We start from the raw sequence: 23,381 nt of genomic DNA on the forward strand, positions 1-23,381 counted from the left end.
CAACTACTGAAGCCCCTGCGCCTAGAGCCTGTGCTCTGCAACTAGAGAAGCCACCGCAATGAGAAGCCTGCGCACCGCAACGAAGAGTAGCCCCCACTCTCCGCAACTAGAGAAAGCCCAGCGCAACAATGAAGACCCAATGCAGCCAAAAATAAAAAATAAATAAAAATAAATTTAAAAAAATAAAAAAATAAAGGGACTGCATTTTTTTGCATGTCATTTTCAATTGCAGAAAATTATTTGCATAATAGAACTTTAAGAATTTAGTGTTATAATGATGAAAAAAATTTTTTTCCTCTTAATATTTGATTTCAAGAGGCCTACTGCATTCTTTAGTATGGTTTTTATCTTCATTTTGGGTCTCAAACGTTTTCCCATGGAAACAATGTTAATATTGTTATAAGTCTAAATAACGTCAATTTATATACAACCACTTTATACCAACCTTATAAAAACATAGTATATTTAAAATAACATCAGGATAAACACTTCTGTTTTCGGTCTTTATTTCTGGCTAAATAAATGCCGAAAGAAGCCTAAGAAAGTATGCTTTCTTAGAGATGTAAGGGTCTGTGGCTGATTTACATTTCCAAGAGAAATGTACATGCAAGAGATTTAACACAGGTTTGGAGGTCAAAGTTATAACTATTTAAAAGAACAAATAGTCTGTAAGTCTGACTAGTACTGTTTGTTCCCAGTAGTCTCATTTGAACCCACACTGCACTGAATGAAATTGGAGAAATGGGTTACTCTGCCTAACTGTAAACTAACAGTGAGTGATGCTACCCATCTTTTTTATTTTTATTAAAAAAAGTGAAAATAAAACAAAGTTTACCACAGCAACTTTGGCTTCATAGTCATTGGAAATCTGGACACAGACTTCCTCAGCTCTTGCTTGGCAAGCTCGCTCCACCACTTCTTTCCACTGCTTCTGTACTATGGCCCGCCAGCCTCTCCAGACTTTCTTCAGTAAAGTTCTCTGGAAGTACTGGTCAGCTAGTTTACTTTCATAAACCTAAACGAAAGTAATATACAACCTCAAAAACACAGTGGACTGGTAAAATATACTGGCAGTAATAACAAAAAACATAAGCCTGAGGGAAGCAGGGTACATGCGTTATCATTTAATACTGTGTAACAGTGTTCTTCTCATGTGCAGATGGGAGGACAGGCTTAAAGAGGTTAAGCAACCTGCCTAGGTCACACAGGCAGAAAGGGAAAAGCCAACCTTGCCTCATTCCAGAGCCTAAGCTCTTATCCATTACATCATTGCTTTATGCAACTAATTAAGGTAGGGGGGAAACAAAAAAACAAATGAAAGAAAATGAGTTAACTTGCCCCTTGCCATCTTGGTTATGAATTCACATGACCTTTTAGCTGAAAACAGGACTAGGAGCTGGAAGGCAGAAGGGGTGGTGACTGTGGCTCCAGATGGCCCTGCTTCCTCTACAGCTTGGTGGCCACCACCATAAGCAGATTAATTTAATTTACATACTTTACCATCATATTTAGTACCAAAATGATCCTAGTAGGAACATATGCTATTCTTTTATCAATGAATTTAAATTCTTTTGAAGGAGCATTTCCAATTTTTGATTTTCTTAAAAAATGTTTTTATTCAAAAACTGATGGCAACTTCAACTATTTCAACTAACAGTTAAACATATTCTCATTATGTCACCCAATAAATAACTTTCAAAATATGACTCAGTTTTAAATAGCTCTTTTAAATATGGTTAATGTAGATTTAATCTATTGGGATTAATTTTTTTAAAAAAGCACTAATAAGTATTCTTAAAGGAGAAATCCTGTTCCATGACAGTAACAGTCTTTTCCTTAAATATTAATCTCTTAGAACTAAATGCACAAAGATTACTCCATGACTCACATGGGCATCATATATAAAAAAATTATATATATATATATATATATATATATATATATATATATATATATATATAATCTCCATCCCCTACACTCTTTGAGTCTCTGTATTCTGCCTTCTTGTGGGATACATATATACTTTCATACTTTTCTACTTCTGATACAATAATTTACTATTCTCAGCTTATATTTATACTGATATACTGATTCAGCTCACTTAATTAAAAGATATTCAAGTTTATATATAAACTAAGGATAATTTTTAAAAAGCTTTATGGACATGGATTTCTTTAATTCTTATTAAGGCAAGTTATGCAACAAACGTTTATGCAATTTTATAATGTATTGTATTGCCTCTTTATGAAGATGATATATTCAGGCATTTTAGAAGTAGAAATAATATAGAAAGCATATGATATGCTAAAGGTGATAAATTTATGTGATAACATCTGAAGTCAAATCTGTTAAAGGGGATTCCACCACCAGGACATCTGTAATTTAGGTACAGTCCTTATTAACCTACTATGAAGTAGAAAATGATATATCAATAAGTCTATAAAATATAAGAAGTATTTTTCCCAAACCATACCAAAATCAAGTTCCTTTAAAACAAGAGTAACATTAAATTGTTAATTCATTTTGACTTATTAAAAAAATCTTTCTTTGACTTGAACAAGAGTTCTAATACATGATTCTAAATGCTTCTGAGTTCAGAAGTCTAATAAGTGTCAGTCTGCTTTTCTTTTTCACACTTACGTCCTGTCTGGATTTGACATGGCTGATTCGCCAGCGGAAGAATGTTCTCATCAACTCTATCCTCTCCTTTTGCTTGCCTATGGCATGAGACAAGCTAGAAATCACCTGTAAACAGCAATCAGTAAACTGGTTTTTTTATATATCAAAAAATGCTAGAGAGAGTACTTATGGATCACTACTGTGTTCATCCAGTTAACCTCATTAAAAAAACGTTCCCATATGAATACACTACTTATCAATGAATGAAGGGGAACAAAAGAGGAAAGAAATCTTCATTATGTGTATCCTGGTAATAATCGGTAAAATGTTTATATACAGTATATGAAAATTAATATGATCACTGGAATTTAATTCAAGAAAAACAACCATACATTTGAGAGTTTTACTATGTATACAAAATGTTTTTATTCACTAGACTTGAGGGCAGAGACCAGGTTTAAAATATCTTTCTAGTCCCTAAACACCTTCAATACCTTGGATTAGAAGTTTCTCAATAATTGTTTAATGATTTTCTGGATTCAACAAACTCATAAAAGCAAATAATTGTTACACTTTGATGTACTTTTTCAGTGATATTATTCCTGTTCTTTTTTTAAAAAAAAAATCTATGAAGGCTTTTAAATCCCGAGATAATATTCTCTCTTATAAATAACTGAGTAACTGAAATATATATCTAAAAATGGCCCCATTAAAAAGAGATTTGGTAAATTAGGCATATTTACTGAGAGACATTTATTCTGGTTCTTTAAATAATTTTCAAAAGTGGAAAAGGGCAGGAATTCTAAGATACTAGTAATAGTCCATTAAGCTGTGTAGTGGCACATGGCTGTTCACTTTATTTTCAAAAACTGGACATGCATATATACTCTTTGCGTGTGACACTTTTGAAATAAAAAAGGTAAATTTAATAAAATATTTTAAAACCTTAGGAGAGAATTTTGAGGGTAACAGAGAAAATGACTAACATTAGTATCTATTGTTTCAAAAAAGCAAACTACGTAAAATGATCAATTTTACACTGCACCCCATAACACCCCCAAAAAAGTATATTTAAAAAAACCGATAATCTTAACTAGTTCATTAAAACAGTGAGTGCTGCATCTGCAGACAAGTAGCTGAGGTGTCTGCTGTGAGTCCCTCTTCTCTGAAGGTCACCATCCTCCTGGGGGAGCTACAGATTTGCTGCCCATCTGCTTTGTTCAAGGTGCCATTGGGAAGCACAAAATTAGCACAGATTTGAACCCTACTCTCAAGTTCTTAAGAGGCTGACAGAAAGTGAAATAAACAGTGCTCTTGTGCTTATCAACAAAATGAAGGACTTCATTAATGAATAAAGACATATCACAGATAGAATGTGGGATACTTACGCCCCTCCGAAAGGATGGTTTAAAATGTGGGTAATGCTGGTTCCCTGACATTCTCTTAAGGGCAGTTAGGAAGAAAAGATTGGGAAGTAAAAACTAGTGTTCCCACACTTAATATGCACTCTTAAAGCACACCAAACATGATGGCAAAGATAAAATGACATGATCCTGGCACATTTAACGTGAAGAATAAATCTTATTTCTATGCATCTATTATTCTACCAGTTTCTGAAATGATCTTCCCTTTGTATCTTGTAATGATCTAAACAATCAGTTCCTGGCATTTATTACCTAGCAAGACATTTACTGAATCTCAGTTAAAAAGCAGTATGAAAAAGAAGACCTCATCTTTTCTCCCAATGGAGACTTCATAGGTTTTTTGCAGCTCCTTCAAGCTGTTGATCTGGCTGCACAGTTGTTTTATATCTGCTGCATGCTTTTCTCTCTCTTTTTTCATTTCCATTCGGTGCCAGTCAATAAAATTCAGTCTCCATTTACTTAGTTCAGATATGACGTTTGTCTGAAAAATAAATATACTGACAATTAAGTAGTCTGTTCCTTAATACCGCTTCATAAAATGACACTGAAATTAAGAAAAATTTTTAAAAAATCAGAACAATCAACATAAGAGCTATTAAAAAAAATCCACTAATGAAAACATCTGCAAGTTCAACAGTCACAGCTCTTCTTAGTTCACATTCTCCATACTAAGGCCATGATTTTTTTTCCCCTATTTTAAGTTACTTTGTATGAAACCTTAGTGTCATTAAAATTTTTTTTAGGTCTCATTCATTAATAAACAGTTCCTTTGTTTACTCAAGGACTTAAATATCCATATTAAGGTGGATCAGAGAAAAAGGAAATGCAGGACTATGGCCTAGGCTGAGCCACAGGACTGGGATATTTATATAAAGATGAACAGTGGAAACCATTGGAGTTGATGCTTTCTTCCTCCGAATCATTCATCACAACAGCCACCTAACAACAAATTGCTAAGACTGATCCCTTTTCACCCTACTGACTGGCATAAATAAAAAGACCAAATAATCATGTTATCAAAAATTGGATAATAGTATCAAAAAACTGGGTAACAGTATGGTTAACTGAACATAGGACAATTTTTAAATGGTTGGTGGTACATTACTCCAATGGACTTAACGCCACAATTAGAAGTATGAAACCTATTCCCTGGGGAAAAATGATAGAAATTATACTAAAAGATTACTTCTAGAATTTAAGGTTCCAAATAATGGAGAAAATATAGATGCCACAAAACTCTCATGACCATAATTTCTCCATATATGTGAATACTCAGCTTAGTTTTCTCAAACTATGTTTCAGAAAAACTGTCATCTTCTCCATTATATTTTAAATAGCAGAAAAACTGCCATTTCTGGATTACTTTGTTTTATTTAGAGACCACTAACATCACCAAAATAAAAATCAATTTTTACTGATTTATCAGTTGTACACTGTGGTTGCTATAAGATTGGCTATAAAATGAATACATGTTGCTAAAATTGGGTCTTATGCTTCATATAAAAGGAAACATTTCCATTAGTCATAGGTACAATGTGGGAAAGGCTCAATAGGTGTCTCTCTCAGTCACACAGGCTGAGCCTTTCAAAACATCTTGAGAAGTTCAGTAGCACATGCAGAGCTGTTCCAGCAACTATTTAAAACCTTGCTATTCAAAGTATGGCTTCTGAACCATCACCTGGGAGCTTGTTAGAAATGCACCATCTTAGGGACTTCCCTGGTGGTGCAGTGGTTAAGAATCTGCCTCCAGTGCAGGGGACATAGGTTCGAGCCCTGGTCCGGGAAGATCCCACATGCCACGGAGCAACTAGGCCTGTGCTCCACAACTACTGAGCCCGCGCTCTAGAGCCTGCAAGCCACAACTACTGAGCCCACGTGCCACAACTACTGAAGCCCGGGAGCCTAGAGCCTGTGCTCCACAACAAGAGAAGCCACCACAATGAGAAGCGCGCACACAGCAATGAAGAGTAGCCCCGGCTCACCGCAACTAGAGAAAGCCCATGTGCAGCAACGAAGACCCAATGCAGCCAAAAATAAATAAATAAAACTAAATAAAAAATTAAAAAAAAAAGTGGTACAGATCTAACTATGTGCGTTTCAAAAAAAAAAAGAAATGCACCATCTTGGACCATGGCCAAGACCGACTGAGTAAGAAGCTGCAGTTTAACAGAATCCCCAAGTGATTCATATGGACGTTAACGATTGAGAGGCACAGATTTAAGACACTGGACTGATCTAAGGCAACTAAAGTTTTTTTTTTAACTTTTTAATTCAAAGAAAAGAATAAACAGTGGAATCAAGAGCAAAACTGCTATACTACATATTAAACAATGTAAGTGAACACTGTAATACCTTAAGACCTGAACTCCAATGATCAAGCACATTTTCCATCTTTTGAAGGTTTTCATCAGAAATAAGAAAATCGGTCCCAACTACTTCATGGGCATCTACAGGACTAGAGTTAGACCTTGGTGAGGGAGAGTCAACTAAAAGATTCGAACTGAAAAAGTCCATAACCAGGTGAGGTGACTTCCTTGGGGACGACACTGGTGATGACCCTAGAAGAAAAGAAAAGTTGGAGTGGTTAGCTAAATTGAAAATAACCCAAATTGGTAAGGAGTTATACTGGAAGCCTACAAGATGTCAGTTATCTATGGAGGCTGAGGAAAATGCAGAGAATGGACTTTCAGTGTACTGAATCTGGCTATTTTAAATTTCAGTATTGTCACTGATTTAGGACTGACCAGCACAAGAAGTCTCCTACACTTCCCTCCCCCACCCACAAATGACCTCTATCCCAAATAAGGATGTTTCATATACCTAGGTATAGCCTGAGCTGAAACTATTATCATTCACATCATCATAGCAACATTTACTAAGTGCTTTTTATGTTCCTGTAATAAAAACGTCATAAGGATTAGCTCATAATACACACTACTCTAAGAAAAAGGTATTATTATCTCCATTTTACTGATGAGGAAACTGAGGTTTAGAAAGGGTTAAGTAATTGACCAACATCAGAGTGGCTGTATATAAGTCATTATTACTTTATGTAAAACAATGGGGTGGGGTTTTTTTTTTAATTAATTAATTAATTTATTTATTTATTTTTGGCTGTGTTGGGTCCCCGTTTCTGCGCGAGGGCCTTCTCCAGTTGCGGCGAGCGGGGGCCACTCTTCATCGCGGTGGGCAGGCCTCTCACTATCGCGGCCTCTCTTGCTGCGGAGCACAGGCTCCAGACGCGCAGGCTCAGTAGTTGTGGCTCACGGGCCCAGCTGCTCCGCGGCATGTGGGATCCTCCCAGACCAGGGCTCGAACCCATGTCCCCTGCATTGGCAGGCGGACTCTCAATCACTGCACCACCAGGGAAGCCCCTGGGGTGGGTTTTAACACTACTAAAATTCAACACTATAAGAGACTAGTTTAGTTTATCAGACACTCAGTTGTAAGGCACCCTGTGAGCCTTCAACATACAGGTGAGAAATATATGTATCTATATATATGTATGTACATATGTACATCACTCCCACCTCCTTCCCATGTACATGGGGGGTTGGTGTGAGAGCCAGAGCCAGAAAGAGAATTGGTATCTATCTTTAAAAAGCACAAAAATAGAAAAGTTACTATTTTATCACACATGAATATTGGAATTACAGACTATTCATCATAATTTCTCATGTATCTCACACTTTTACTATAAGAGTCCTAATAACCAAGACTGAAGGGCTTTCCTCTTTTCCTTACTGAATGTATCAAACAAAGAATAATCTACTATAGAACTTGTTATTTAAAAGTAAGTCTTTCCAGAATACTTTGCAAAAGGGAAAATCGTTCCCTAATACATATATTTTGTGTAAAAAAATGTATCAAAAAATGGTTCAGGCTAGTCATACAATGAAACACTACCTACACGTTCTGAAGATGGTTAAGGAACCCAAAGAAAAAGGCAGAATGACAAAGTACGTGAATATTCTCTTTTACTACAATTAGATCTGCACTCAGGGAAAAAGCATGGCTCTGCTTTTTTTTTTTTTTTTTTAAATATATACTCATCTTTTAAAAAATAGCATCAACTTAGTAATTTGGGAGGCTCCAAGTCTTCCATTTATAAGTGAGAAAACTAAAGGATAGAGGCACTTCTTATATGGTGGCTTAAATGGTCCTTACATTAAATAACACTGAATCACATAGTAAGAAAAGTCTATTTTTATTATTCTATGTCAAAGAAAAAGTTTCAGTCTGGTGTTAGTATGCTTTTACAACCTCTTTAACACTTGCTAATCTTACCCTTCAACAAAGAAAAAACAGACTTCAGGCTGAACATATCATCACTACTAGTATTCAATCAAAATTTAACAACTTTGTTTTAGTTGCATTTATTTTAACCATTGCTTTCTAATTGTAACAAGTATATATTATTTTTATGCGATAATCAATAATGACAGATATAAATTTTCCTTTTAAAATGGATTTAAGCTAAAAATGAATATATCTAAAGAAAAACACTAAATGATAGGACAGGTGGTGTAAAGATGGGACCAACGTCATTAAGTTTGTACATGGATGCCTGAAAGTTGGGAAATAATGTTCTGGTTTATGAAAAAAATTAAATTGGCCAAAATGATATCCCATTAAATCTTTAAAAATATTTGCCCTTTGGGACTTCCCCGGTGGTCCAGTGGGTAAGACTCCACACTCCCAACACAAGGGGCCCGGGTTCGATCCCTGGTTGGGGAACTAGATCCCTCATGCATGCCACAACTAAAAGATCCCACGTGCTGCAACGAAGATCCCACGTGCTGCAACTAAGACCTAGCACAACCAAAATAAATAAATAAATATGTAAAAAAAAAATCTGCCCTCTAATCTAGCAGTTTTAAGAAAAAAATGTCACACATTATAATGCATTAACCTGTTTTAATTGTAGTATCTGGACATCTTGCAAAATAATTTATTTTTTTTAAAGATTTTTTTTTTTTAATTATTTATTTATTTATTTATTTATCCATTCATGGCTGTGTTGGGTCTTCGTTTCTGTGCGAGGGCCCTCTCCAGTTGCGGCAAGTGGGGGCCACCCTTCATCGCGGTGCGCCGGCCTCTCACTATCGCGGCCTCTCCTGTTGCGGAGCACAGGCTCCAGACGCGCAGGCTCAGCAATTGTGGCTCACGGGCCTAGTCGCTCCGCGGCATGCGGGATATTCCCGGACCAGGGCTCGAACCCGTGTTCCCTGCATTGGCAGGCAGACTCTCAACCACTGCACCACCAGGGAAGCCCTAAAGATTTTTTTGATGTGGACCATTTTTAAAGTCTTTATTGAATTTGTTAAAATATCGCTTCTGTTTTATGTTTTGTTTTTTTGGCTGAGAGGCATGTGGGATCTTAGCTCCCCAACCTGGGATTGAACCTGCACCCCCTGCACTGGAAGGTGAAGTCTTAACCACTGGACTGCCAGGGAAGTCCCCAAAATTATTTTATTTATTTATTTTTATAAATTTATTTATTTAATTTATTTATTTTTGGCTGCATTGGATCTTCGCTGCTGCACACGGGCTTTCTCTAGTTGCAGCGAGTGGGGGCTACTCTTCGTTACGGTGTGCGGGCTTCTCACTGCAGTGGCTTCTTTGTTGCGGAGCACAGGCTCTAGGCATGCAGGCTTCAGTAGTTGCAGCATGCGGGCTCAGCAGTTGTGGCTCACGGGCTCTAGAGCGTGGGCTCAGTAGTTGTGGCGCACGGGCTTAGTTTGCTCCACGGCATGTGGGATCTTCCTGGACCAGGGCTCGAACCCGTGTCCCCTGAATTGGCAGGCAGATTCTCAACCACTGCACCACCAGGGAAGCCCCAAAAATTATTTTAAATAGTATTACTTAATAAATTAGCAATAATAGCATTTAAGAATCCTGCCAATAAGTAATATGCTGCAATTATTCTCCTTACTACATGGGTAATATTCACCAAGCACAAAATGTTGTATATTAATAAAAAGAAGCTAAGCAAAAGTCATACCGTCTGTCTTTGAATGACTTGAAATATTTAAATCACATCTTTTTCCAACTTCCATCCTCGTTTCTCTTACTGCAGGGCTATTTCCTGCTGAAAAGAAAGAGATTTTTCTTTTAATTAAACCCAACCAGTCTTATGTAGAATGCCTAATCACACATACCTAATTTAAGAAGGTAGCTGTACACGAGTAAGATTTTAGAACAAGGAAAATACAGTATGCTGGGGATACAGGAACATTAAGACAAAGAATAGGAAGAAAGAAAAAAATTTGACTAGAAAAGTCTTATTGTATCATTAATAAGCTCAATTCACCCAAAAAATATGAAAAAGAATTCAGTCTACTAATGGCATTCAATTCACACTAAAAGAGTAAGTGGATGAATGACATTAGAACTTAGAAAAGCTGTCTTATCCTACAACACTGGATATTTCCGGGGCCCACTGCTTTTCACTAGCTGCATTCAAACTAAAGTGACACCGGTTACCCCCAAATAGGGACTTCTTTACTTCCACCTCAGAAACCTTTAGTCAATACATGGCGAAAAGGAAACTGGGAAAAAAACCTCACAAGGATGGCTGTGTCAGAGGCTTACAGAGACTTTGCCTACTTCAACACACCCTATTTATACCAAGCAACGGCAATACCAAGAGTAAAGAGAATGGGATAAATTTACATAGTCCATTCTAACCAAGTCTGTGTGTGAATCAGGATATCTAAACTCACTGCATGTTGTATGCTTAGATCTCAAATCCTTTTTGAAAAGGGCAGACCATAAACAAATGAATACTATCTTACATGCTAGAAAAGACCAGGGTTCTTAGGTCCCAAGTGATTGCTTTAAGAGAGGATTCAGCACTTTGGGTTTACTCAGTAGGAAGTGCATATAATCAAAACATGGTCGAGATCACTGATGGAGAATGAATAAATCCAAGGGTCACATCTCTTGAAGATCAACAGAATTTGGGCAGAAAGTGTTCAGTGTTAGTACGTTTCAGTGTTAGAAGAAATATGTATGTTTTGAGGTTCTGGTCCTATTTGTTGATCCAGTGCAGTAGGCTGAGAAGCAATGAAAACTCCATGTCTACAGAGGGAGAGGAACAACAGACACTAGGGCTGTGACTTACCAGGAACCCAAGAGCCTGCTGGCTCTGACTAGGCTGTGTCATGTGCTTCAACAAGGGGTCCTTGGAGTTATGCTTATTGTTGATAACTGCCCATTATCAGGGTTGTTTTAGGAAGGCTATCTGCACCCCTTGAAAGAACACTTGTTTTGAGTGAGCTGTTTGGAATCTTGTATCGAATAAGGAACAGATAGGTAAAAGGAGCTTTATCCTCCTTTCTCTACCTTTCACTCATTCATCTATCAACACACATCCTGGTTTGTGTTAGTTCTCAATTCTGTCAGCGACACAGTTCAAAGATGGGTTCGCCTTTGCGGTAACAATCCAAACAGTCCTCCGGGCCTGTATAAATACTGCTGACAAAGTCCCAGCACATGGTTCATGAACTTAAGGGGTTCTGAGGGCTACCTATAGACCATCTCTAATTCGGGGGCTTGGGCATTTCGTTTCTAGTGTCTCCTGGCATAAAACCATTGTAACATGTACAGAGATGCAACATACTCCACTAAGAGACATGTAATTGCTACAGTGTTGCTCTAATTTTATGACTTTTCATAAAATAGCTAAACGAAGTTCAAATAAAAATCCAACTGTTATGTAAGAGCCAAGAAAAACGTATTAAAATGTAAAATTTCCCCCAAATTATAGTGATATACACTGTTGATTGAGAAGAATCATTAGAGAAGTATTTTCACAGTCAAAAGTCAATAGCATTAAACAACTCAGTAACATCTTAAATGAAGAGACATCTCAAAAAATATACATAACCTGGATTTTGAAGAATATCATCAATTATAGTAGGAATTCTAATATCTGGCACCACTTCTCCCTTAGAATGAGACGGCTGTGAAGCACTTGATTCAATATTTGGAGTCACTATAGCATAACGAAGCAGCTCTTCATACTCTTCCTATGAGAAGCCAGCAATAAATAATGTATTATATCCCTGTCACAAGGGACACTCAGGCAAAAGAATGGTAAAGGCACAAAGATGTTCTCTACTTCAGTTCCCAAAATAGTGTGCCTAAACGATAGTAAGGAATGTGTACTTTTGATTTATGTTTTTCGTTCATCATTTACTCACTCTTGTAGTAAGTAAAATTTCTTAAAAACAAGCAAAATATCCAACAAATATACCTACACAAATTTCTTCTAGTGCTAATGCCTTAGTACCCATATTCCTTCAGCATGTCGATTTAAAACGGTGACACATTACCTAGAGCAGTTTCCTGAAGCTGATCAACATCTACAACACAGAAGAGCCCTCTTTCAATTGGCAGCTGCTCGCAGGTGGGAAAAGACACAGCAATTTCTCTGCTTTTCTGAAATTTGGTTCTAAGATGCTGCTCCCAAAGACTCCACAACAGGAAGGTCTAGGGATGAAAAGTAGTTTTGGCTCTGATCAATCCCTGCTCCCACCCAATTCTACAACAGCCCTGAGTCTCTTTTCATATGTAAGCATGGAAAGAGTATGAGAGAGATACTGGAAGAGAAAGAATACTGATGATAAAAAGAGAACACAATGCCAACCTGCATTCTACCTGCTGGCACATCATGGCACATGCCAAAGGAGGATAAAGAAAAGCACGCCACAAAGTGTAGAACTTACAGGAATATTCCTCAAGTTAAAAAAAAAAAAAAAGTGGAATTTCCTAATATAGATAGTTAGGTATTTGTTTAGCCAAACCAAAAAATTCTATCAGTGAAGTAAAAAATATACTGGAACTTAGTCTCCATTCAAAAGGGGTTGGTCACTGAGGCAAAAAATATTCCTATTCAGGAGTAATTTCTAAGGATATTACGCCATGGACCCAGAGAACGTCTTTGCAGTAAAAATGGGGGGAAGATTTTCAAGAATATGAAATGTCATTATTCTAAGAATTATTTAATATTAATTTTTCTCTATAAAAAGTTTAGTTCAGATACAGAAAATTCCACTATCATCATTTCATTAGTCATAACTGTCTTATTATTTGATTCACCTTCAGGATGAAGAAAAATGATGCTAAAAATTACCTCCTTGAAGTGTCACAGTAAATATCTGAACTGAGTTAAGAGATTCTGTCTAAAGCAAAGAAAGAACCTTACCTTTAATAAGACCGTTATGATATGGTATAGGTGTTTGAAAATTAGCAACCCTTACTTTTTCCCTATGTTTTCTACGAGTAAGAATATTTAACTGTCTAAACACACTCAAGTTTCTGGCCATGAATATATCATAGTGTCTTGTGTTTTCCAAAAGAATAGATGTAATTGCAGTCAGAGTTCTAAAGTCAGAACTACCTTGTAGACTATGTAAGTAGTCAATATCAATATGTTTCAAACTAGTTTCCAAGAAGGTACTTCAGGGAATCCACAATATTTTCTTCATATTTCATTTTTAAGCTATTTAACTCTTTAAAAAACTAATAAAAGAGCATACACTATCAAAGGTGCCATATATACTAAATTTTAACAGGCCAGAAGCTGTATATTATTAAATTTGTTTGTTGATTGGAATAAAGCTCCTTCTGCCATTGATGTCAAATTCTTGTGAATGTGTCATAGATTGGAAAGGTTGTAGCTCTGTACAAGTTTATTTTTTGTTGTTATTTTAACTTCACACCTGTACACATCTGCTCAAGTAAGCTGTTCAGGTGAGCACACAACTATGACATAAGTGGTCCACACCAACTACCAGCCACTCAAACTCAAGCACATCTGATGGGGCCAGTCCCTCCTTATGACACGAGAGTGATGAGCTGTGTGGTAGCCAGTGACTTCACACCTTGTCACATGCTTATCATTAGCACTTATTCCAAGTTTGAGTCTTTGGGTGCTGCTTGTGTGATAAAAAAGTTTGAAGAGGTGATAGATTTTTGTTGGTGATTCAACACTGAATCAAAAATTTCCTAGCAATTCTTTTTTACACTTCAAATCAGTTTAACTGAAAATGAAATATGTTATTAAAAATCTACTATTTTCAACTACTTATATTGAGAATCAGAATTTTCTTGTTAATTTGTAACCCAAACAAAATACAGAAGTAAACTGGATACTTAGGTTTATAATACTGCACCGGCCTTCGAGTGTCCCCCAATTTCAAATGTACATTTATCAAGGCAGCTCCATTGTTTTTCCGTACTGCTTTTGAGAAGTAAATGTCACAAATTTGAATTTATGAAATAAATCTATACAACTGTAGTTTGGCTTTAATCTTTTTATATTGGAATTTGAAGTAAAATTGTTTGAAGAAAGAGTTTATGCTTGATAGATGTTTATGCTTGGTAGATGTTTGAAAACTGCTAGTCTTTAGGGGAATTAAATGTAAAGGAGTGACTTGGTTTCAGTTTCAACCTTGATTTAACATTTAACATAGATTACTTATATGCAGTAAATTTTAGTCATAGCAAGTACCGATTTTTACATATTTAAGGCTAGCAACAGAAGAGAAACAGAGATATTGCAAAGAGAGCACTGTTAGAAAACTCAATCATCAGAATCTCCTTCATATTGCTATAGTCAGCTCCTTTGTTAGTGATGTCCTCTTCATGACAATAAGCACATGTCTGAGTTTTAAACTTACATTTCCTGATAGAAAGTAAGAGTCAGTATTTCACATAATGGTTATCACTGAGGTTGAAGGCTCTTATCAGAAAAAAAAATCATTTAGAGTATCAGAGATACAACATTTAATTTTTATGTAAACAAAAATAACTAAGTCTTTAAATAGATGTGAAAAGCCTTAGGTTTATATTTCCTGAACCATATCAGTTTTCCAGTTACTAGAATAAAAGGAAATTCCCAAATAGTCTGATAACTTGAGGCCATACACAAGATATTTCACTGGTTCCTACAACCCTGAATGTATGAGTCAGTCCTAATGAGCTAACTATCAAAATACATAAAACTTTAAGTACGATAACTTACTATGGTAGAGAGGCTAACAGCTCAGCAGCACCCATTTCCCCTTTATTCCTTTAAGTTAATAAAACTGCAGGGTTTGACCTAGGCAAATGGGCACCCACAGACATTTCTCAGCCTCCTTCGCAAGCAGGTGTGGCCAAGAGACCTGGTCTATGGGATTTGAATAGAAAAGATGGGTGCGACTTCAGATCAAGTCCTTAAGAAAGAAGCTGCTTGCTTCCTATTCAGCTTTTCCCATGGGCTAGAGGTTGTAGTGAGTCAGTGCACTCACTGGCAATGCAAACACAGTCAACCCTAGGGCAGGGTTGAGCAGCAGGAGAGAAAAGACTGGGTCCTAAGATGACCACAAGACTATGTACCAGCTCAGATTTTTACAAGAGAGAGAATCAAACTTTAAGCCACTCACTTAAATCACTCTTGATTCCTGTTAAAGCAGCCAAAACAATATCCCAGTATAATCTGCAAACAGCCAAAGTAAACTTTTGATTTTGGCAAAGAACATATAAAAGTGTGGCTATTATGGAATGAATTTTTGTTCCCACAAAATTCACATGTTGAAGTCCTAATCCCCTGGTGTGCCTGTATTTAGATAGGGGGCCTTTAAGGAAGTAATTACATAATTAAGGTTGAATGAAGTCGTAAGGGTGGAGTACTGATCTGAAAGGATTAATGTCCTTATAAGAAGAGAAAACAAAGAGCTCTCTCTCTCTCTCCCCTACACACATGTACCAAGGGAAAGGCCATGAGAAGGTGGCCATCTGCAAGCCAGGAAGAGAGCCCTCTTCAGAAACTGACCCTGTCAGATCTTCATCTGGTACTCCTAGGATCCAGAACTGTGAGAAAATAAATTTTTGTTTAAACAACCCTGTCTATGGTATTTTGTTATGAGAGCAGGAGAAGATTCATACAATGGCTATCTTATATTTGTATTTTGATGTCAATTAACTTCTTAGCATCTCCTTCCTCTGGAGGCAGTTACAACTAGATGTAGCCAAATCAGCTCTGCTCGGTTAGTTTATTACCACAGGAATAAACTGTGCCTCTAGGAATGGAGGGGAAGTGAAAGTCAGAGACTTTAACTTGTGGCTTCCCTAGTCTGACCTCTGAAAAGGGAGAAAGATCCAAACATATGTTTCCAAGTTCCCACAACAATCACTATGAGTTAAAGGGGATGTAAACAGGTATACGTTAATAGGATTCGATGTACATATACATTTTAACTTTAAAGAAAAATTTTTAAAAATCAGTTATTTGAACAACTATTTTAGTTTCATATATGTAGATACAGGCCAAATGGGTTATTTTTTAGTTAAGGATCAAAATAAATAATATTGTCTTTCTTAACTGTCAAAGATAACCTGCCTTAAGGTAAACAAGAATCCTAAAGTAATAACCAAAACTTGTAAGTCTGCCCACCCCCCCCCCTCCAAGAGCTGGACTGATGTGAGCCTAAAATACAGCTGAACCCATGCATACCAGGTGCGGGCAGGACAACTGGCTGGTATTTTCGAGTTGCGCTTAGAGGAAACTGTAAGTGAATAAGCACTATGCATGCTGCCCCTCCCTCCACATTTATCATCCACAGTTTTATGAAGCATTCACATATCTGAGACAGTAATAAAAACGCCCTTAAGAGGAATACTGATTTATGAGGGGCTTTTGTATTAAGTGTTTGGTGCTACATGTTTACTATATATGTTAAATTATATAATTATTTTATGCTATTTTATTTTTAACATCATTTTTGGTATTTCATTTTGAAATGTTTCCAGTAATGGAATATGGGCAGCTTTTCAAGTGTAGTCAAGAACCAGTAGGGTCATAAGCTGAGGGTTACTAAAAACAGAATCTCAGGTGGGGTGACATTCTAAGTAGGTAACCAATAACACAAAATGATTTCTGGCATGTCTAGAAGATTCTTCCCCCTCCCTCTCTTAAAATTCTACTCTAGACATTTCTTTTGATGTAAAGCTTTGTTTCTTGACAAAATGACAACTTGAGATCTTATAAGGTGTTTACATTTTAATATTAAAGGGTTCTGGACCCAACAATTACAATGTGTGAGTTTTTTCCCCACCACCACCAAGCAATTCTCAGACACCACTTGGGTGTCCTATAATTCAACTCAATTCTGACACTTTCCCACCAGAGATAGCATCAGATTCCAAAGGTGAAGGGATCAGTCCCACAAAACTGCCCTCCCACACCCCACAACTTTAGATGCCAATCGCAAGTCCAGGTTATCACCTGTGCTTCTGACCAACCAGCTATGGACTGGAGGTTCCAAAGACCCACTCCTTGGGTTTGAGTAATTTGCTAGAGGGCTCACAGAACTCGGAGAAACATTTTACTTAGTAGATTACCAGTTTATTGTAAAAGGATATAACCCAGAAACAGCCAGATGGAAGGAATATACAGGGCAAGGTATGGGGAAGGGGCATGGAGCTTCCATACCCTCTCCTGGCAGACCAGTCACCCAGCACTTACACGTGTTCACCAACTGGAAGCTCCCCAAGCCCAGTCCTTTTGGATTTTGATGCAGGCTTCATTAAATAGGCATAATTAAATAAATTAATGACCACTGGCGATTGATTCAACTTCCAAGACCCTCTCCCCGAGGTCAGCGGGGTGTGACTGAAAGTTTCAACCCTCTGATCACATGGTTGTCTCTCCTGGCAACCAGTCCCTATCCTTAGGCGAGGTCCAAAAGTCACATCATCAACATAACAAAAGATACCATCATTCTCACTAGTTAGGAAATTCCAATAGGTTTAGGAGCTCTGTGCCAGAAATGGGATGAAGACCAACTATTTATTTATTATAACCCACAGTATCACAGGTATAAATAAGTTAATCAGTTCTCTCCTGAAGGAAGTTTGGATATGGCAAAGATGAAGGGTGCAGGATAACACTGTTGCCTAAAGAGATAGCACTATATGGGAGAGGTAGAGAGGTAACATCCAAAGGGAAGGCAAGGATGAAACATCTAAGTCACAATTCCAGACCACTTTTACCCTAGTAAATATTCACAGATACTTTTCCAATAGCTTCCCAATTCCTAAACCTGTCATTTCAATTAAAGGAACACATCTGTTTCATAAAATATTTCCCTAAAGCTTCTGTCATCTTATGCAGTGCCAGTAACAACTTACTCTACTTAGGCATAAACATACCATCCAGCTTTTCCCCTCTTAAGTAATATAACCATAAAACCCAAGATATACCGTGTCAGTATTCTCTCATTTAAAATCTACTCTAGAAATCTGAATCCATATTTTTGATGATAAAACACTTAGAATTAAAAGAAATTGAAAACATTTCATATAAAAGCCACGCCTTCTGTCGTCAGTGTACCTGTCACTGTCCAGGTCCTGGGCACCAGCAGGTGCTGAATGGTGTGGCAACAGGGCCCGGAACCAAGAGTGGAACACTGGGGAATCTAGGGCCCCAGAACTCTGGATGGTTTGATATTGGATTAATTTGCATTAAAGTGAAAGCAGCATTCATATGAGAGAGCTACAAAGAGAAAATTTCAAGAAAAAAATGTTTCTTCAGATTTTCAGCTTCTCCTCTCATTGTGTTGTTTGAAGCCTTCGTACAGAGAATGCTGGAAGCATTCATGATTATTTTCTGAAAGGTTAACTAAAACAATGTAAGGTATTTCCCAAGGTTTGTAAAATAATTCCCATCGTTTGATATTATTATAATTTGATACACATTATAATTATAAATGTAAATGGCATGAATGAATGAAAAATGTATTCCTAGTTTTCCCTCATATTGTCACTTGTTTGAAATAAACAAGTCATGACAAATTTAGACATGTCTTCCTACCTGAAGATCTGAAGAGACAGAACTGCCTCGGTCGGAGTCATTGCGCAAAACTGGAGGTGAGCATTTCTCCTCATCTGATGACATTCTGTACGAATACTATAAAACAGGAGAAGCTAACTTTAGTTTGTTTTTTGCAACATTTAAACTAAAATAAAATGTTTTCTATACACATATATGTGTGTGTAATAACATCCTACCCTGTAAACAATAACCATTCGATACGTTAAAATCATTCAACATATTGAACACCCACATACAAAATCACTGGGCAAGAACAAAATAAAGACTCACTTCCCAACGAGTGAGTTTATAATGTAGTCAAGGAGATGAGACAAATACATGAAAGGTTAAAGAAAAAATGGAGGCTCCCCAGAGAAAGCCATGGTAGGGGCTGCTGAGAATCAGAACGTGTGATCACTGTTCAACAGTGTGTGAGGACCTAGGTGCTGCATCCTTTCCTACAAGATACTGAACCAAAAGAGAAGGAACAAACTGTGTAAATTCTCTGCTTGGCGAACGGACCTTTTGGGAATACTATTTTAAGAAAAGCAAGCCTATATGGAACAATAGATCCCAATACCATGCAAAGAAAAATTGTTTAAGGTCTTAACCAAAAAAATAAATAATAACAAAAGTACTGTTAGTAAGAAGTACATAAGTTCCTTAAAAGGCATATAATGACTATTCAAATGAGCCGAACACCAGTTATATGTAAGACACTGGTGAGAAAGGTAAGATGAAGAAGTCCTTATCCTCAAGGACTCTGCAATCTGTAAGGAGGGCCAGACACGTATATATTAGAAATGACTGATGATAAAAGTGCTGTTAGATCCTAAAACAACAGAGGCACAAAGCAGGGAGGTCAGAGTAGCCTTTTTCACAGGGTAGGATGGTGAGAGTGGGAAGGAGTGGGAATAAACGGTCAGGGTGTTGAGACCTGAAAGACAGATAAAAGATTAAAGGATACGCAAGGCAGTAGCGCAGCACAAGCAAAGACAATGAGGCACGGACACATACTCCAGGAGCTGCAAGTAGTTTGCGAGGCTACAGCAAAGGGTACAGAGCAAGGTTTGGCTAAGGATGAAAACAGGCAAGGTAAGGAGCAGCCAGATCATGGAAGATCATAATTATGTCATGTTAAAAAGTTTCACCTTTCTTCTCAGAGAAGTTATTAAAGTCTTAAACAAGTGATAACATGATCAGGCTTGTCTTTTAGAAAGATCACTCTGCCAGCTTTCAGGATGGATTTGAGAGGTGGGATACTGAAGGAAGAGCAACGGAGAGCCAACTGCAGTAGTCCAACAGATAAATGTTCCCTCCGGCAAATGGGGAGGTGAATGGAGGAGGCAGCAATGGGAAGTGGACGGAGTTATGCCTGTGAGACAGTTGCGTTACGGCAGTGGAAATTCGAGATCATGATCAACAATTGGTTAAGGGGTTAATGGGAGGAAATGTTGATCTCTTCCAGATTTCTGGCTTGCAACTAGATGGATGGTAGTGCTACTCCCCAAGGCAAGGAATACAGGAAGACAAGCAGGTTGGGAGGAAGGGTAATGGACTCACTATCAGACTTGTTGGGTGTGAGGTGCCTCTGAGGCACGGAAGTGAGGCTGCAGGTATTCGGTATCTGGCCACACTACTTATGCAATGCACAACTCCAAGGACTGCCATTCACAATGGCTACGACGTGAATGGTGCTTTCTGGAGTTAAGCAAGGTGGGAGCCCTGCACTGGATGTATAGGTTTGGAGATTCATTTTGAGGAATCGTCAGCATAATGGGAACTGCTGAAAAAAGGGAGAGGATAAGATCACTTATGAAAAGGAGTGTGAGAGAGAGTTCTTATTCTGAGGTCCTTACACCCAAACTGTATGCAATACTTTTAGCACATGCGTATTTTTCTAGGAAGGGGATTCTCAGCTTCCAATATGTGTCCAGAGGGTACTATAACCTTAGTGAAGTTAAGGGCCACTACTGTAGCAAGAGGAGGGTTAAAATCAGAACCGCTAATATTTAAAGGGGAAGTGAAGAAGAGCCAGCAAAGATGGAAAAGGAAGTCAGAACAGTAGAACAAAAGCTTCCAGGAGGGAGTGGTCAGAAACAGATGCCAAAGGAAGATGAGAATCTGATAGAGTCCCTTGAATTTGGCAATCAGGAGGTTGCTGGGGCATTTAGCCTGAACAATTTCAGTGGACAGCAGAACAAGTCTCAATCACAGTGGGCTGAAAACTAAGAGATGAAGAAACTTAAATAGAAAGGGCAGATACAGGGAGAAGTGCAATATTAGAATGGAAACATAGGTTGGGGCTAGACTGTGCAAAGGAAATTTCAACTTTATTCAATGAGCATTACTGTGTAGAGACATGATAAGTAAATGAAATCTCAGCATGACTGACTTTAGTTAAGCCAATTAGGGAGGATAAAATAAGCACATGCATCTGCAGCAAGGAATGGCTGCTTCATGGATTTCAAATCCACCACTGTGGTAACTTTGTCCCTTCTATTTCAATTCACTTCTTCCTTTAGGATGTGTTTGCAGACTGGTAAGAAGGGGGGCAGGGGTTGGGGGGTGCTGATTATTTAAAAAACAAATAAGCTGAAAAGTATGGTCAGATCTCAAAAAGGATTTCTGAATACAGATACTGCAGACACAAAACAACTACTGTACTTTTGGAAAATATGCTATAAATCTTCCATCTGCCCTGTTTTGAGACCAACAAGGTATGACAGTTTATCTAAAACTCTACCAACAGTAGCATTTTCCTTACTGTTTCTAGTTCAGAGACAAAGGAGAAAAATGAAACTTGCTTTGATGGGAAGCAGATGTACATCAGATAACTAAATTTTCAGTATTCTCTAACCCAAGATATCAGAAACCACGAGATAAAAAGTTCCGAGCGCTTGTCTATTGCCAGAGAAATCAAATTACATCTTGGTAATTGCCTGGCTGATAGGAGAAGCGGGGTCCGGGAATTCAAATTAACCTCCAAGAGGCAGAGAAAGAGTGAATTAACTTGCGAGCTGGCAGCAGGGTGACGTCCCTGAGCCCTCGAGCTGTCTTAGCTGCAGTCAAGGAGAGCGGGTGCGCCAGCCCCTCCCCACGTCAGGGACTACAGGCAGAGGGAGAAGCCTCTGCGAGCAAGCAAAGGGCTACAAGTTCTCTTCAATCACTTTCTCTTACCCCTGTGTTAATCGAATTCTTACTTAAAAACAAAGGGTTAGACATGGTCATTTTACCCCCCAACGTTTTAAATGACCCGAACCTATAGCGACAATACCGCTATACTTCAGGCACCCCTCACTCCTGCCCTCTCTTCCTGGACGCCTCGGAGGGAAAAAAACCTCTCGACCTTGCCGTCCCGCAGAACAGCTGAAGGGCCCTCGTTTCGGGAAGATGCCCCCAGCCCTGTCCTGTTCGATCCCCGGGGGCGCCAACCCAGGCCGAGACACTTTAAACCCCACTCCAGTGCCTCCGCCAGGGGCGCGGGGCCCGCCCGCGGCGCCGCTACCCACCACCTCGGCTCTCCGCAAACACGGACTCCTTCCTCCGCGTCTTCTCTCAGCGTCGCCGCTGAGACAACAGTGAGTCCAGCGGCTTCCTCAGCAGCAACCAGACGGTTTCAAACTGCACGGAGGAAATAAGGACGGCCCCGAGCATTGGCCCCGAGCTTCAGCAACCTGCCGTCTGATTGGTCTGAGATCCGGGGGCGGGGCAGGAGGGAGAAGCCGGAATTAAGTTACTTAGGGAGAGCCTCGCCCCATACTTCCGCTTGTTCGGAGGGGGCGGAGTCTTAGGGAGCCCCGCCCAGCGTGCAGGAGCCCCGTGATCAGTTCCGTTCTGCGCCTGCGGGAGACCAGGCGGCTCTGAGAGGCGGTTTGGTTAGAAGTTGGCGAACGGGTCTGAAGTCAGCTAGGATGCTATGCAGCTGTCTGTGCGATAACGCCCATAGCCTATGCGTGTGGTCCTCATGTATGTGAATCATCTGCTTCCACAGGTGCCCTGCAGCAGAATCACTAACCCCCCACCTGCTGATTCCTTCTGTCTTAGGCAGGGCCAGGGAATCTGAATTTTTAACAAAGACCAACAGTGATTCTGATGCAGGGGTCTGCGGACCAGGCTTTAAGAAACTGCTGGACTAGGTTTTACTAGTGACTTCAAACGAGTCAGACTGCAAGGCAAGCCCTTCGGGCGAAGTTGAGTATTGACCTTAGAATCATCATAAGTATATCCTGGCTGTATCACGTACTCACTGTCACCTTGGATAATGCTATCCACATATAGGCTTGTAGGGGGATTAAATGACTTACTATATCTAAAATACCTATCGCATAAACATCAAAAAACTAGTCTTTCAGCTTATATTGGCATGACGGCTAGAGGTACGTTAGGATCCAGGTGGCAAAGAGAGTGCCCCAATCTGGAGAGCAAGTAATGAGATCCTGGTGAGTTTTCAGGCTCCCTGTGTTACCTGGAGG

At 38.7% G+C, this 23,381-nt stretch overlaps 1 protein-coding gene across 7 annotated transcripts in view; it reads right to left on the minus strand.

Annotated features, from left to right (window-relative positions):
- Nucleotides 1-22,541, minus strand: part of POC5 (POC5 centriolar protein) — a 38,196-nt gene extending 15,655 nt beyond the window's left edge. The window contains exons 1-8 of one of the 7 annotated variants that reach the window (XM_082377360.1): nucleotides 22,419-22,541; nucleotides 18,907-19,002; nucleotides 11,935-12,076; nucleotides 10,048-10,131; nucleotides 6,396-6,601; nucleotides 4,348-4,524; nucleotides 2,641-2,745; nucleotides 836-1,015 (exon numbers count right to left, since the gene is read on the minus strand). In XM_082377360.1, the coding sequence (XP_082233486.1) occupies nucleotides 836-1,015; nucleotides 2,641-2,745; nucleotides 4,348-4,524; nucleotides 6,396-6,601; nucleotides 10,048-10,131; nucleotides 11,935-12,076; nucleotides 18,907-18,990 (978 nt within the window). In that variant the 5' untranslated portion in view covers nucleotides 18,991-19,002; nucleotides 22,419-22,541. Of the gene's footprint in view, nucleotides 1-835; nucleotides 1,016-2,640; nucleotides 2,746-4,347; nucleotides 4,525-6,395; nucleotides 6,602-10,047; nucleotides 10,135-11,934; nucleotides 12,077-12,382; nucleotides 12,540-18,906; nucleotides 19,003-22,418 lie in introns of those variants that run through there. The other 6 variants (XM_082377358.1, XM_082377359.1, XM_082377363.1 and 3 more) reach the window with 6 other exon arrangements.
- Between the last annotated feature and the right edge of the window lie 840 nt (nucleotides 22,542-23,381).

Source organism: Balaenoptera borealis, assembly GCF_965194805.1.
Source record: "Balaenoptera borealis genome assembly, chromosome: 2".
In the NCBI taxonomy this organism is placed as follows: domain Eukaryota; kingdom Metazoa; phylum Chordata; class Mammalia; order Artiodactyla; family Balaenopteridae; genus Balaenoptera; species Balaenoptera borealis.